The sequence below is a fragment of the Balaenoptera physalus genome, assembly GCF_965194825.1.
Source record: "Balaenoptera physalus genome assembly, chromosome: 7".
NCBI lineage: Eukaryota > Metazoa > Chordata > Mammalia > Artiodactyla > Balaenopteridae > Balaenoptera > Balaenoptera physalus.
Genome location: NC_138886.1, coordinates 37,348,869 through 37,364,957, shown reverse-complemented (window position 1 = coordinate 37,364,957; position 16,089 = coordinate 37,348,869). Strand labels below are relative to the sequence as shown.

Genomic DNA, 16,089 nt, shown 5'->3' with positions numbered 1-16,089 from the left:
CAACTTATTAACTGGTATAAACTTCTTTCTGTACCTGTGGAATCTATCTATAGAGTAAATTCCTAAGTGTGGAATTGCTGCTAGGAGTTTTGATCTTTGACCAATAAATATAGTCATGTAAACACGACCATAGTTGAGATACAGACAGTTCCATCACCCCAAAATGTTTCCTTGTGTTTCTTTGTACAGCTGTACTTTCTATTATGGTTTTGCTTTTTCTAGCATGTTATATAAATGGAGTCATACAGCATGTAGTCTTGTGTCTAGCTTCTTTCACTTAGCAAAATTTGCTTCTCAGATTCATTTTTTTGTTGTGTGTATCAGTAACTCTTTCATTTGTATTGCTGAGTAGTATACTATTGTATAGATATGCCACAATTTGTTTATCAGGACATTTGGGTTCTTTCTAGGTTTTTGGCGATTATGAATAATGTTCTTATGAACATTCATGTACAAGTATTTATGTGGACATAAATTTTCATTCCTCTGGGGTAAATACTTAGAAGACTAATTGCTGGAATATATGATAAATATGTTGAACTTTGTAAGAAACTTCTAAGCTGTTTCCCAAAATGATTGTTTCATTTTGTATTCTCATCAGCAATATATGAGAGTTCTAGTTGGTCCACATCCTCATTAACACTTGGTTTTGTCAGATTTGTAAATTTTAGATCATCTAGTGGGTGTATAGTGCTATCTCATTAGGTTTTTAATTAACATTTCCTTGATGAATAATGATATTGAGCTTCTTTTCATGTGCTTATTTGCCACCTGTGTATCTTTTTTTGGTGAAGTGTCTGTTCAAATCTTCTGTCCAATTTTAAAAATGTGGGTTCTTTGCTTTCTTAATATTGAGTTTTGAGATTTTTTTTTATGGTCCTTTATCAGTCTTAGATACATTTTGCAAATATTTCCTCTTGGTCTATAACTTTTTAACAGGGTCTTTTGAGGAATACATGTTTTAACTTCTGAAGAAGTCTAGTTTATCAATTTTTTTCTTTTAAACTTCATGCTTTTTGTATCCAATTTAAGAAATCTTTGCCTAATCACCCAAGGCCAGTAAGATTTTCTCCTATGTTTTCTTCTAGATGTTTTATAGTTTTAGCTCTTACATTTAGTTCCATTAATGATTCATTTCAAGTTAAATTTTGCATATGGCACAAGGTAAGGATAATATATATTATTTTATTATAATTTATATAATTACATAGTATATTTTATGCTATATTTATATATATATATTTCTATTTTATTCCATTGGTCTGTGTCTATTTTTATGCCACTGCCACACTGTCTTTATTACTGTAGCTTTTACAGTAAGTCTTGAATTAGATGAAATTGAAGAATAATTGGGAAGAGAAATTGACACAAGACTAAAAGGGGCAGTCCAGTGGGAGACATACTTTGATTCAATGAAAAGAGATTTTAGACTTCTCTCGTGGCGCAGTGGTTAAGAATCTGCCTGCCAATGCAGGGGACAAGGGTTCAAGCCCTGGTTTGGGAAGATCCCACATGCCGCAGAGCAACTAAGCCCTTGTGCCACAACTACTGAGCCTGCGCTCTAGAGCCCACGAGCCACAACTACTGAGCCCACGTGCCATGACTACTGAAGACCACACGCCCTAGGGCTGCGTGCTGCATCTACTGAGCCCGCGTGCTGCAACTATTGAAGCCCGCGCGCCTGGAGCCTGTGCTCCGCAGCAAGAGAATCCACCGCAATGAGAAGCCCGTGCACCGCAATGAAGAGTAGCCCCCACTCACTGCAACTAGAGAACGCCTGTGCGCAGCAATGAAAACCCAGTGCAGCCAAAAAAAAAGAGAGAGATTTTAGCACTAAGAAAATGGAGAAGGCCTTGTAAAAGGTGCTGGATTACCCATCTCTTGGAAAAACCAGGGCTTGGATGTCAGCTAAGGTGAAGCTTTCAGCTGTAATGCAGGACAAGGATAATGGCAGATCTGTACTCTACTCTGAGTATCCTTTTCAAGCCTTGTGTCTTGGGATTTCCTTTTATCTTTTTTTCCCCCTGTGGCACTTAGGCTTAATCTTCATTGACAGAAAGATAGTTGGTGCTTTCTGGAATTTAGCAGTTTTCCTGCCTGTGTGGTCTTTGAGCTTTCCTAAGAGCTGGCATGTAGGATTCTGCAGTTCTTCACTGATGTTTTGGAAACCAAGCTCTTTGTGATCATTTGGATTGGAATTCTCTCTCTCTCTCTCTTTTTTTTTTTTAAATTTATTTTATTGAAGTATAGTTGATTTACAATGTTGTGTTAATTTCTGCTGTACAGCAAAGTGATTCAGTTATACGTACATATACATTCTTTTCATATTCTTTTCCATTATGGTTTATCACAAGATATTGAACATAGTCTCCTGTGCTATATAGTAGGACCTTGTTGTTTGTCCGTTCTCTATATAATAGTTTGCTTCTGTTAATTGCAAACTCCCAATTTATCCCCCATACCACCTCCCCCCTTGGCAACCACAAGTCTGTTCTCTATGTCTGTAATTCTGTTTCTCTTTCATAGATAAGTTCATTAGTGTCATATTTTGGATTCTATATATAAGTGATACCATATGGTATTTGTCTTTCTCTTTCTGACTTCACTTAGTATGATCATCTCTAGGTCCATCCATGTTGCTGCAAATGGCATTATTTCATTTTCTTATGTCTGAGTTGTATATATTAGTTGTATACATATACCACATCTTCTTTATCTGTTCATCTGTCAATGGACATTTAGGTTGCTTCTATGTCTTGACTATTGTGAATAGTGCTGCTATGAACATATGAGTACATGTTATCTTTTTGAATTATAGTTTTGTCTGGATATATGCCCAGGAGTGGGATTGCTGGATCATATGGCAGTTCTATTTTTAGTTTTTTGAGGAGCTTCCATACTGTTTTCCATAGTGGCTGCACCATTACATTCCCATCAACAGTGTAGGAGGGTTTCCTTTTCTCCACACCCTCTCCAGCATTTGTTATTTGTAGACTTTTTAATGATGGCCATTCTGACTGGTGTGAGGTGATACCTCATTGTAGTTTTGATTGGCATTTCTCTAATAACTAGCGATGTTCAGCATCTTTTCATGTGGCTATTGGCTATCTGTATGTCTTCTTTGGAGACACGTCTCTTTAGGTCTTCTGCCCATATTTTGATTGTGTTGTTTGTTTTTTTGTAACTGAGTTGTATGAGCTGTTTGTATATTTTGGAAATTAAACCCTTGTCGGTCATATTATTTGCAAATATTTTCTCCCAGTCTGCAGGTTGTCTTTTCATTTTATTTATGGTTTCTTTCACCATTTTGATTACTGTAGCTTTGTAATACTGTCTGAAGTCTGGGAGGGTTATGCCTCCTGCTTTGTTCTTTTTCCTCAGTATTGCTTTGGCATTTCTGGGTCTTTTGTGATTCCATATAAATTTTAGGATTATTTGTTCTAGTTCTGTGAAAAAGGTCATGGGTAATTTGATAGGGATTGCATTAAATCTGTAGATTGTTTTGGGTAGTATGGCCATTTTAACAATATTAATTCTTCCAATCCAAAAGCATGGGATAGCTTTCCATTTCTTTAAATCTTCTTCAATTTCCTTTATCAGTGTTTTATAGTTCTTGGTGTATAAGTCTTTCATCTCCTTGGTGAGGTTTATTCTTAAGTATTTTTTGATGTGATTTTAAAAGGGGTTGTTTTTTTACTTTCCCTTTCTGATATTTCATTGTTAGTGTAAAGAAATGCAACCAATTTCTGTATGTTAATCTTGTATCCTGCTACCCTGCTGAATTCATTTATCAGTTCTAGTAGTTTTTGTGTGGAGTCTTTAGGGTTTTCAGTATATATTTAGTATCATGTCATCTGCATATAATGACAATTTTACCTCTTCTCTTCCAGTTTGGATACCTTTTATTTGGACAGGAACTCTTCGTGATATCTGCTTATTCCCAGAAAGAAGTTACTTCTCACTCTTTTTATATTTTATTTATTTATTTATGGCTGTGTTGGGTCTTTGTTTCTGTGTGAGGGCTTTCTCCAGCTGCGGCAAGTGGGGGCCACTCTTCATCGCAGTGCGCGGGCCTCTCGCTATCACGGCCTCTCTTGTTGCGGAGCACAGGCTCCAGACACGCAGGCTCAGTAATTGTGGCTCACGGGCTCAGTCGCTCCGCGGCATGTGGGATCTTCCCAGACCAGGGCTCGAACCCGTGTCCCCTGCATTGGCAGGCAGATTCTCAACCACTGCGCCACCAGGGAAGCCCACTTCTCACTCTTGTTTAAAACCTGTTGTCCAGATCTGGCCTGTTAAGGTCTTCTTTTGGCATGAGTGGAATGAGGGAGTTCCTATGATGGGTTTTAAATAAGGAACATAAATAATTTAAACCTTAGAAAGTTATCTGACATGAAATTGGGTGCCGTAGGAGTAATTTAGTTCCCTCTACCTCTTTGTCAGGAAGCTGTAAGAGATTTCTGCATGGAGTATGAGATTAGATTGGATGACTTTTAAGGGCCCTTCTAACTCTCTGCATTCAAGCTTTGATCAGAAGTCCCAGCTTCTTTTCTCTAGTGACTTAGACTTAAAAATCTAGTCCTAACTCTAGTCTTGGCACATAGTAGTTACTCAATAAATGCTGGTTAAATAAATTAATTTGCAAGAATTCTTCACGGTGTCCTCTTTTTCTCTCTTGCAGTTAAAAGAGCCAAATTCCAGGGTTCACCAGGTAAGGCCAGCCTTTAATTATTATGTTCTTCTCCCCATACTTGCTGTGATGTAAAAGCATTCTTTCAAAAAATCATTAATTTCATTTGATTCATTGATTAAATTAGTTAACTTCACTAAGTTCATTAAATTAATTAAAAATCAGTATGGGAAGAGACTGGTCAAGGGGGTACAAACTTTAAGTTATGCAAAATGAATTATTTCTGGAGAGCTGATGTACAACAATGTGTCTATGGTTAACAAGTATTGTATACTTGAAATTTGCTAAGAGGGTAGGTGTTAAGTGTTCTCAACACACACACACACACACTCACACACAGAAAATGCTAATTATGAGGTGGTGAGGAATGTGAATTAGCTTGATTGTGGTGATTATTTCACATTGTATACATATATAAAGTCATCAAGTTGTACACCTTAAATATATACAATGTTTAATTGCCAATTACACTTCAAAAAGTTGAAAAAAAACAGTGCTATCGTAAAACATCAAAGAAATCTATATCAATCTGGTGAAAAGTTAGTCTCCTTACCTCTTGGCCAACTCAATTCTGCTTCTCAGAAGTAGCTATTTTGAGGCTTTTATATACCTTTTCAGAATTTTACTCTGTATGTGCATGTATACACTAATGGATCAGCTACACATGTCTTTGTGCAACCTGCTTTTTTTCCAACAACATATCATGAAAGTCTTTTCTTGTGTATATGTGTGTATACATATATCTGGTTCTTTCTTTCAAAGTGTTGTACACACACTGCTATATTTAAAACAGATAACCAACAAGAACCTACTGTAAAAAAAAAAGTATACAGAATTTTGTTGTACCCTAGGTCCCTTATTGAATATTCAGGTCATTTCAATTTTTTTGCTATTATAAGCAATAAATGTTCTTGTGCATTTATCATTGCCTGCTTTTGAAAATGTATCTGTATGCTAGAGTCTAGAAGTAGAGAATTGTTGGGCCAAAGTATGTATTTTAAACATATTTGGTAGCTGCTGCCAAATTTCATTTCTGAAAAATTTTGCTAGCTTATAATCAGACCAAAAGTATATGGGTGTCTGTTTTCCCAAATTCTTATCAATATTAGATAATATGAAACTTTTTAATCTTTGCTCATTTGAAGGTGAAAATGGTATCTCCTTATTTTTTTTTTTTTTTTTTTTTTAAATTTTATTTATTTATTTTTGGCTGTGTTGGGTCTTCGTTTCTGTGCGAGGGCTTTCTCTAGTTGTGGCAAGTGGGGGCCACTCTTCATCGCGGTGCACGGGCCTCTCACTATCGTGGCCTCTCTTGTTGCGGAGCACAGGCTCCAGACGCGCAGGCTCAGTAATTGTGGCTCACGGGCTCAGCTGCTCCGCGGCATGTGGGATCTTCCCAGACCAGGGCTCGAACCTGTGTCCCCTGCATTAGCAGGCAGATTCTCAACCACTGCGCCACCAGGGAAGCCCCGGTATCTCCTTATTTTAATACACATTTTCTTAACTGAATGTCAAGTTAGTTATAAAGACTTACTCTAGTTCCTTCTGGGGGCAAAAGGAGGGTACTGTGGATTATGGGGGAAAAAACACGATTGGGAAGCCAAGAAAATCTGAAATACCAAATCTGGGTGCAACAGGAACTAAAGTAGTTTCTGGGCCTACTGCTCTCTCCAGTGGCTCTGGGTTAGGGCTTCTCTTCTTTCTGAGAAGCTTTTCTGCTCTCCTTTCTCTTCCAGCAGGCTTTTTATGCTTACCTGTCTTGCACACACCCCATAGTGGCTGCTCCAGTAGAATTTATATGCCTCTCCTTCAAGCTTCAGCACCAATCAATTGTTACTATTTCTTTGTTTTCCCTACTGAACATCTTTTGAGAGGGAATCATGTGGGTCTCAGCTTTTGGTCAGCTTATGAATTGGCTGGCTGCTTTTGGGTGGCATCTCCTTTTGGTCTAGTCAGCTATGGTTGGATATGGGGAATGGAGTACAAAATCCTATGATAGAAAACAGCTTAGGGGTATACTGCATTGCTACTACCAAATATGTATGGGAATTCCCTCATGTGGGTGGGCTTGTATCCTCATATATCTTTGGTATAATTGTAGACTAATTGTAGGTATAAAACTACATAGTTTTTTATGATACTTAAGAGAAAGATTTACCTTCTGCTAGAAGTGCATGACGGTGACCATTTTCTCACACCTCTAACATAGGTAATTGTTTTAAGCAATCTTTGGCAATTTGATGAGTCAAAAATGATAGTCTTTTTTTTCATTTTATAAAATTATGATTAACTTCTTACATAGAGAAGTGAACTCTCAATTCAGTGTCCCTCATCATGGCTGATACAAAGGAAGTAACAAAATGTGCTGTGTTAAGTCTTAGGTCAGATTTCTGAGTTTTGAGATCCAGGCCACCTACCTTTGTTTGGTACTCAATTTATACTCTCAGGTTAGAGAATTTCCTTTTTCCGACTCTGTGATAATATTTTTTTTTTTAATGTAAGTTGTGCTTTAGGCCAGGGTGAATAGATCAAGCTTGAAATCCATTTCCTTTATGAAGATTTTTCCTCAATTCTTGTCCCTGTAAACAAATAGAGGTAACTCTTTCCTCTCCTGCCTTCCTTTAGTACTTTTTCTCTTTCTCTGTGGTACTTATTTCTTTATACATTTTATTAATTTGCATATCTTATCTTTCCTGTAAGATCAATTAGATTATTATTTTTTCAAACTGCAGGTGGTCTATAAAGTCAATTTAGTTACTTATGATTAATATTTTAAAAATTAGAATAAAAATATCAATATATCACATCTTGCATTTCATAAAGCTTTTGTTTTTGTTTGTATGTGTGTGTATGTGTATCTACTGGTCAAATATAAAATATAGTCCTTAAATTTGAAAAACACTATTGTAGATTATGCTTTAGAGAACAGTGTGTGTTTTCTAATTTTTCTGTACCTCTCTTCTTAGAATGATGCTATATTGTACAATATATAATTCCATTTTTTCTTACATATACTGTAATTTGGACATTACTTAATTCCAAGGACTTTGTGAGACTGGATAACCATCTGAGCACTAAGTATTATATCTTTGTTTTGCATTTTTTCAAAGACAAATTTAACACATATGTGACCCTGAAAGTGCAAAATGTGAAGAGCACAACTGTAGCAGTCCGTGGTGATCAACCTTCCTGGGAACAAGATTTTATGTTGTAAGTACTTTGCAGCAGCAGCAGCATGCCTACAATATTTGACAATATTTCCAAGGTAATCACATTGGATTAAACAAGTAGAGGCTGAAGATTTTGTGTATATCTAAGACTTATAAAATATGTTAAATATTTAAAAACACATTTTAATAGCATGTTAAATATTCTTTTTGAAAACTAGAGAGAGGAACAAGTGAGGTGTGTGGTAGGTAAAGTACATCTGCAGTTTTGTTGTCTCCCGATTTGTAATCTATTTTCAGAGGCGAATTATGAATTTGAGTAAATGCTCAGTTTACATGGGTGAAAACACTACCTAGTCAGATTTTCCTAGTGGTCAGAATTAGGTATAGTATAACATATGGAGCATGATATTAAACCTAACTTAATCTTTCTTTGATTCTCAGAAAGCTTCTTGAAGGAATGTGGTTATGCATGTGAGGACTGTGTGTTTCCAAGTCACCTGCTTTGGAAGATGAGGATGTCTGTGCTTATAATCCTTTTGCTTTATGGAGTAAAATGTTCTACCTTCATCTAATTAATAAAAATGAGTAAATATTAGTAGAAGTGCTTGCATATGACACAAAATTTAGTATATTATGACTGTAAGCTCTGGCTTCAAAAACTTGCTATTTCCTTTTTTCCTCTTAAATTTCAACAATTTTTTTTTTCTGCTCTAGGAAAGCGAAGAAAAATGTACAATATCATTTTGAAGGGCTGACCAAATCACTTAGCTTCTCTGAGTGTCAGTTTCCTTATCTGTAAAGGTCTACTCTCGCTTACAAGGTTATGCTTATTTTTTGGGGAGGTGGGCACAAGGGGGTCAACCAAGAAAATGTATTAAAATTGCAGTGAAATTTGTGATTGAAGTGACATTGCTTTGCGAGTTTTATAGTCCATCTCAGACACAGGATGACTCTTTATGGGGAAACATTCCAATCCTCTGGGCTTTTAATATATTGCTGCTTATAGTACCATTTAGGAAACTTTATTATAATAGTTAAAGGTTAAGATTATGAGGGTTTGGGCTAAGACAGTAACAGAAGGATAGATAGAAAAGGATGGATAGAAGCTGTTAAGGAGGTAGAACCAAGACTTGTCTTGGATGATTGGGTGAGTGGTGTGCTACTCATTAGGATAGGAGATAATAATATATCAGTTATGGACAAGCTTATATTTGAAGTTCTTATAGGACAGGTAAGAAGAAAGTTATGGAAGATAAGTTAGAAACTTGAACCTGGTACTCATGGAAGCCTGGGTTGGAGAAATATTTTGGTCAGTTGAAGCCATAGGCATAGACGAGAAAGCTTAGGAAGGGTGTGTTGGGTGAGAAAAGGGCCTGGGGTAGAGCCTGGAGAGCACCAGCATTTAAAGAGGGGACAAAGAGGACTAGGAAGGAGTGAACAGAGAGCAAGAAGGAGAAACGAGATAGTAGTGTCCTGGAAGCTGAAGAACTGGGGCTTCAAGAAGAGGCTAGTGGTGTCAAATTTCTCACTGGTTGCCTCTCTCTCAAGATTATGAACCTCATTTCTTCCTATCTGTTATATTGACATCAGAGTGAGACCATTTGTTTCTTTCTTCACTCGTGTAAAGTCAAGTATGAACAGTTTTTTCAAGTCTCTTCCCTGTTAGCCATACCACAGTTCTGGCTGTGGTATATAAACTTAGCAATCCTGCTTTCTTTTGATTTCCAGTTGGCTCTAATAATCACTCGCTGTTATAACTGTTCCCAGCATGTGAAACATATCAATCTTCTGCAGTCTCTGATCAAATAAAGCATATAAAGCATAGTAGCTTTATTTTTACTTATTTTCCAATTTCCCATAGCACTTACTCTTTCAACCCTACTGTGATATGTGTGACTTTTCTTCTGTCTCCCACCTTGAGATGCTGTGTGAATTTTGTCCTCTCTCCTTCTACACACAGGTTTTATTAGCTACATTATCCACCTTACTGCTCCTATTCCTTATTCCTCGTATCCTGCTCTTCTGTCACTGGTAACTCCATTGCTGGTCACTTGTTCCCCTTTCTCCTTTTTTTTTCTCCCTAATATATTATGTGGTAGCATCTAATATTCATTTTGGTACTTCTCATTTATCTTTAGTATTTCTTTGTCTTATTTCCAGGACTAGATTGTTCATTTCTTTTTTTTTTTTTTTTTTTAACAGATTATTTTTAAAATTTATTTATTTATTTATTTTTGGCTGTGTTGGGTCTTCGTTTCTGTGCGAGGGCTTTCTCTAGTTATGGCAAGCGGGGGCCACTCTTCATGGCGGTGCGCGGGCCTCTCACTATCGCGGCCTCTCCTGTTGCGGAGCACAGGCTCCAGACGCGCAGGCTCAGTAATCGTGGCTCACGGGCCCAGGTGCTCCGCGGCATGCGGGATCCTCCCAGACCAGGGCTCGAACCCGTGTACCCTGCATTGGCAGGCAGACTCTCAACCACTGCGCCACCAGGGAAGCCCAATTGTTCATTTCTTAAGGGCAAGGAGGGCATCTTCACTTACTGTGAATTTGCCTAGCTCAGAATCTTATATACATGTGTGCACATATACTGTCGATTGAGTTAACAGAACAGAAACTTCTCCAGAGCTCTGGGGATGAGGCATAAACAGAGCTCTCAGACTTCTCTTAGTTGGGCCATCTGAGCAGATGTAGATAAGAGACTTCTCACAGAAGATATCCTCATTGTTAGGGCTTTATTCCCCAGAGTTCCCTGAAGAACAGATTTTCTTCTTTATCTGTCCAAGTCAAGCTGTAAAGACCTCTGGCTATTTCTTTTAGCTATTGGCTTGAGAGGCTATTTAGGACTTGCTTTGGGAATATTGTATATATATCCCCAAGCAATTTTTCTTTTCCAGATTCAAAAGATTTGGGGCTGTTACATATATTTTTCCAAGGCTAATCAATTAATTAGGCTGAATGAAACTGTGTGCCAAAAGCTCAGTTTCCCCACTGTGAATGCCCTAACATAGTGGCTGGGTTTAGTCACCTACTTTTTGGTTTTGAACAGCTCTCCAGATAGCTTGGAAGTTTTTAGAGATAGGAGCTAGGTCCTATATTGTGTGTCTTCCCCAATGTACCAAGCCATATGAATTGTACATGTCAGGGAACATAAATGAAAAAAATGAACTCAGTACTTTTCTATTCTTCTGTATTTATGTAAAAGAGGCAAATTTGCTTTGCTTCACTTGTTTTCAACACACTTGATATGAATTTTATGGCTATAAGGCCACATCCCAAACTAGTGAATCTGAGAACATGTATCTTAATAGTACAACAGGGAAGCCAAGCTGTCTCTAAAGCACAAACTTGAAACTTCTACATGTGATTAATAGCTGTTGTTTTCCTGAGAATACCTTTCTGCTTTTCTGCTGGAAAAATTGGCCTTTTTTTCCTGGCTGCTGGAATTGGCCTTTTCTCATCTTTCTTACATTTCCCCTCAAATAACCTTGTGTTTCCATAAGAGCTTTCTGGAGAATGTTTTTAGCATTAACATAAGTGTTTGCTTGTTTCCCCTTAAGTCCATAATTATTTTTGAGTTAACCCTTCCAAGCTGATATTCTTCCATGTATGACACTGCTTTTGCTTAGTGGTCACCTGGCTCTCTGGAATAATTTCTTTTAAAATAATTTTTCCTTGTTATTATTACAGGAAAATCATTGTGTTTATCATTATCCTGTGATCATTTTGTTTATAAGTGACAGTACCTGCTTTAACTGATAATGAACTAGCACACTCCAGTGTCCCTCACCTGCCTCTGACCACATGTTCCCATCAAACTTAGATCTTCTCATGGCCCCTTTTACTTTTGCTTGGATTCCCTTTCATATTTGTTATAAAGAAGCCTTGCTTTTTCCTCATAGTTCTCTGTATCCAGAGGTATAAGTTGGAGGCAGTGCTAGTATTACAATAAAACATATAAAACTGTTGCTTAAGTTTGGAGATTGTAGGCAGACACTCCTGGCAGTAATGCCCTCATTGCTTGGCTTCATTTTTCTTGTGAAACTGTATTAGTCTAACCATGATTGTAGCTCCAAAGGAGAGGGAACAGACTGACAGAGGCATTTTTCTGTTCATACCCTACATAGGTTTCTAGGAACCTAAAGAGTGGTTGCAGCATCAGGGACATTTTGATTTTTCCCTGATGACAGGATCCTGATCAGGACATACTCAAGGTTTAGCAAAACAGGAGATGTAGACGTTTCTTTCATATTACCTGGTTTTCTAAAAAAGGGCTTTCTTCTTTCCTTCAGTGAGATTAGTCGCCTGGACCTGGGTCTAAGTGTGGAAGTATGGAACAAAGGACTGATCTGGGACACCATGGTGGGGACTGTGTGGATTGCACTGAAGACTATTCGTCAGTCAGATGAGGTCAGTCAGTGCATTGCCCATTTGGAGGTAGGGTTCTAGCCCTTGCTTCTCCGCATCCTAGCTCCATTCAGCTAATGTTCATCCATATAGCTCAGATTTCTCTGCCCCCTTTCTAATTAGAGGACATAAAACCAGCTTATTCCTAATGTCACCCAGAGGTTCAGGGGATTTTATTTAAGTCTGACCGTCCCTCTGCCCTGTGACTGAACTCAGAGGTACCAGAGTACCTATTTAGCCTTATAAGGTAGATAGCCCCTTCTGAGTACTCTGTGTGTGTGTGGTGGTGGTGGGGTGGGTGGGATCAGCAGGGTGAAGGAGGGGAGTGCGAGGGAGGGGGAGAGAGGGGTGGGGGGAGAGGGAGAGAGAGAGAGAGTGTGTGTGTGTGTGTGTGTGTGTGTGTGTGAGAGAGAGAGAGAGAGAGATCTAGGATACCTGTGGCTTCTGCATTCCCTCTAAGACACTGTTCTGAGAGGAGTCCCATTAAACTTCCTCAGCCAGCTCTTTGAGTCACCTATCCCAGGGACCTGATTTCAGTCTTCCTTCTTCCACATATAACCTTAACAGAGTTTAAGGAACTACAGGCTTGGCAATTGGTATTCACACTTGTCTTAATACACTATTTTCAAGACTGAATTTCCACTCCACTTTACCAGATTAGAACATAACTCAGCATCATTTCCCTATGACACTCACTTTGAATATTTTCACTGTGATCCCAGTTCAGGTCAACTTAACTAGCAATGTTACTAGCTCTTTAGTGATTAGAAATAGTGACACATTAAGTGACATAGTCATTAAGAATTGTACAGATTAAATATTGATCCATGGAGATGCTTTGTTTTTGAGTTTAGCGCTCTGGAAATTCTATCCTCGGTGGGCTGGCAGAAAGCTGAGCACAGTGAAAGCTGCTCTCCCACCAAAGAGGGAGAACAGAAGCCACATACAGCAGAGGCAGGTGGTGACTCTGATGTGTTTGCCTCATTAGGATATGTGAATGGCCCTCAGAAGCTCTCTGACAACGAAAATGAGAGAAAAAGACCTGGCCTTTTAACCAAGAGGGTAATCATGAAAGAGTGAAGTTTAATCTTAGATCTCTTTTCTAGGAAGGGCCTGGGGAATGGTCCACATTGGAGGCAGAGACATTAATGAAAGATGATGAGATCTGTGGAACTAAAAACCCAACTCCCCATAAAATTTTGCTGGATACAAGATTTGAGTTGCCTTTTGGTGAGTCTGATTAGATTTAAAAAACCATTTAATACTTTTTACCACATTGTTTGAAATTGTTTGTTAGTTGTTTTCTTACTGTGTCTTTTGTCAGCCATCTCCTTTCAGGGCATTCTGTCTTCCACTCCATTCCCTATAACACCTAGCTCAGGAATGTGCAAAGTAGATTCTAGAATGGTGCTCATTAAAGAATCCACACTGAAAGCATTCTTTTCAAGTCATTTAGTTTCTTATAACTGTTTATTATAATAAAATACCTGCTTGTCAGAGAGTATCAATGATTTATTCTTTTGATAATATTTTAACATTTATTGCCTTGAAGTGAATATATACCTTGTGATTTGTCAATTTAAGCATTGAAGTAGCACTAATAAACAGAATAGTAATTTACAAAGTAATTTTAAAAATCACACAAAAAGGGCTTCCCTGGTGGCTCAGTGGTTAAGAATCCACTTGCCAACACAGGGGACAGGGTTCTAGCCCTGGTCCGGGAAGATCCCACGTGCTGTGGAGCAACTAAGCCCGTGCGCTGCAACTACTGAGCCTGTGCTCTAGAGCCCGCGAGCCACAACTACTGAAGCCCGGGCGCCTAGAGCCTGTACTCCGCAACAAGAGAAGCCACTGCAATGAGTAGCCCATGCACCGCAACGAAGAGTAGGCCAGGCTCAACACAACTAGAGAAAGCCGATGCAGCAGTGAAGACCCAACGCAGCCAAAAAAAAGAAAAAAGAAAAAATCACACAAAAATACATGTTCCTCATAAAAATTCAAATAGCATGGAAATGTACCTGGATAAAAAGTTAAGTTTCTCTTCCTACTTCTTTTGACCTCCTTTGCATTCCCCAGAAATAAACCACTGTTAACTTTCTTGTGTCTTGGTTTAGGCACAAGAAATTTCTTCTCTAGAAATTTATTTTGACAAAATTTGGGTCATACTCTATCTACTATATATGGTGATAGTATTGTATAAACTAAAGCATATTATCTTGGACATCATTTCATGTTATACTTTAAGATCTATCTTGCTGATCTCAACAGCTGCTTTATATCATAAGTTATCTAAGCAATCCTTTTTTTTTTTGTTTTGTTTTGTTTTTTTGTTTTTTTATACTGCAGGTTCTTATTAGGCATCAATTTTATACATATCAGTGTATACATGTCAATCCCAATCGCCCAATTCAGCACACCACCATCCCCACCCCACCGCAGTTTTCCCCCCTTGGTGTCCATATGTCCATTCTCTACATCTGTGTCTCAACTTCTGCCCTGCAAACTGGCTCATCTGTACCATTTTTCTAGGTTCCACATACATGCATTAATATACGATATTTGTTTTTCTCTTTCTGACTTACTTCACTCTGTATGACAGTCTCTAGATCCATCCACGTCTCAACAAATGACTCAATTTCGTTCCTTTTTATGGCTGAGTAATATTCCATTGTATATATGTACCACAACTTCTTTATCCATTCGTCTGTTGATGGGCATTTAGGTTGCTTCCATGACCTGGCTATTGTAAATAGTGCTGCAATGAACATTCGGGTGCATGTGTCTTTTTGAATTACGGTTTTCTCTGGGTATATGCCCAGTAGTGGGATTGCTGGGTCATATGGTAATTCTATTTTTAGTTTTTTAAGGAACCTCCATATTGTTCTCCAGAGTGGCTGTATCAATTTACATTCCCACCAACAGTGCAAGAGGGTTCCCTTTTCTCCACACCCTCTGCAGCATTTGTTGTTTGTAGATTTTCTGATGATCCCCATTCTAACAGGAGTGAGGTGATACCTCATTGTAGTTTTGATTTGCATTTCTCTAATAATTAGTGATGTTGAGCAGCTTTTCATGTGCTTCGTGGCCGTCTGTATGTCTTCTTTGGAGAAATGTCTATTTAGGTCTTCTGCCCATTTTTGGATTGGGGTGTTTGTTTCTTTGATATTGAGCTGAATGAGCTGTTTATATATTTTGGAGATTAATCCTTTGTCCGTTGATTCATTTGCAAATATTTTCTCCCATTCTGAGGGTTGTCTTTTCGTCTTGTTTATGGTTTCCTTTGCTGTGCAAAAGCTTTTAAGTTTCATTAGGTCCCACTTGTTTATTTTTGTTTTTATTTCCATTACTCTAGGAGGTGGATCAAAAAAGATCTTGCTGTGATTTATGTCAAAGAGTGTTCTTCCTATGTTTTCCTCTAAGAGTTTTATAGTGTCCAGTCTTATATTTAGGTCTCTAATCCATTTTGAGTTTATTTTTGTGTATGGTGTTAAGGAGTATTCTAATTTCATTCTTTTACATGTAGCTGTCCAGTTTTCCCAGCACCACTTATTGAAGAGACTGTCTTTTCTCCATTGTATATCTTTGCCTCCTTTGTCATAGATTAGTTGACCATAGGTGCGTGGGTTAATCTCTGGGCTTTCTATCTTGTTCCATTGATCTATGTTTCTGTTTTTGTGCCAGTACCATATTGTCTTGATTACTGTAGCTTTGTAGTATAGTTTGAAGTCAGGGAGTCTGATTCCTCCAGCTCCATTTTTTTGCCTCAAGACTGCTTTGGCTATTCGGGGTCTTTTGTGTCTCCATACAAATTTTAAGATGATTTGT

The 16,089-nt window shown here is 38.1% G+C and overlaps 1 protein-coding gene across 5 annotated transcripts in view; it reads left to right on the top strand.

The window, feature by feature from the left end:
• UNC13B (unc-13 homolog B) overlaps positions 1 to 16,089 on the top strand; it is a 243,211-nt gene that overhangs the window by 57,522 nt on the left and 169,600 nt on the right. For all 5 annotated transcript variants that reach the window (XM_082468359.1, XM_082468356.1, XM_082468357.1 and 2 more), the window contains exons 2-5: positions 4,682 to 4,711; positions 7,801 to 7,900; positions 12,150 to 12,267; positions 13,371 to 13,494. In XM_082468359.1, the coding sequence (XP_082324485.1) occupies positions 4,682 to 4,711; positions 7,801 to 7,900; positions 12,150 to 12,267; positions 13,371 to 13,494 (372 nt within the window). The remainder of the gene's footprint in view (positions 1 to 4,681; positions 4,712 to 7,800; positions 7,901 to 12,149; positions 12,268 to 13,370; positions 13,495 to 16,089) is intronic.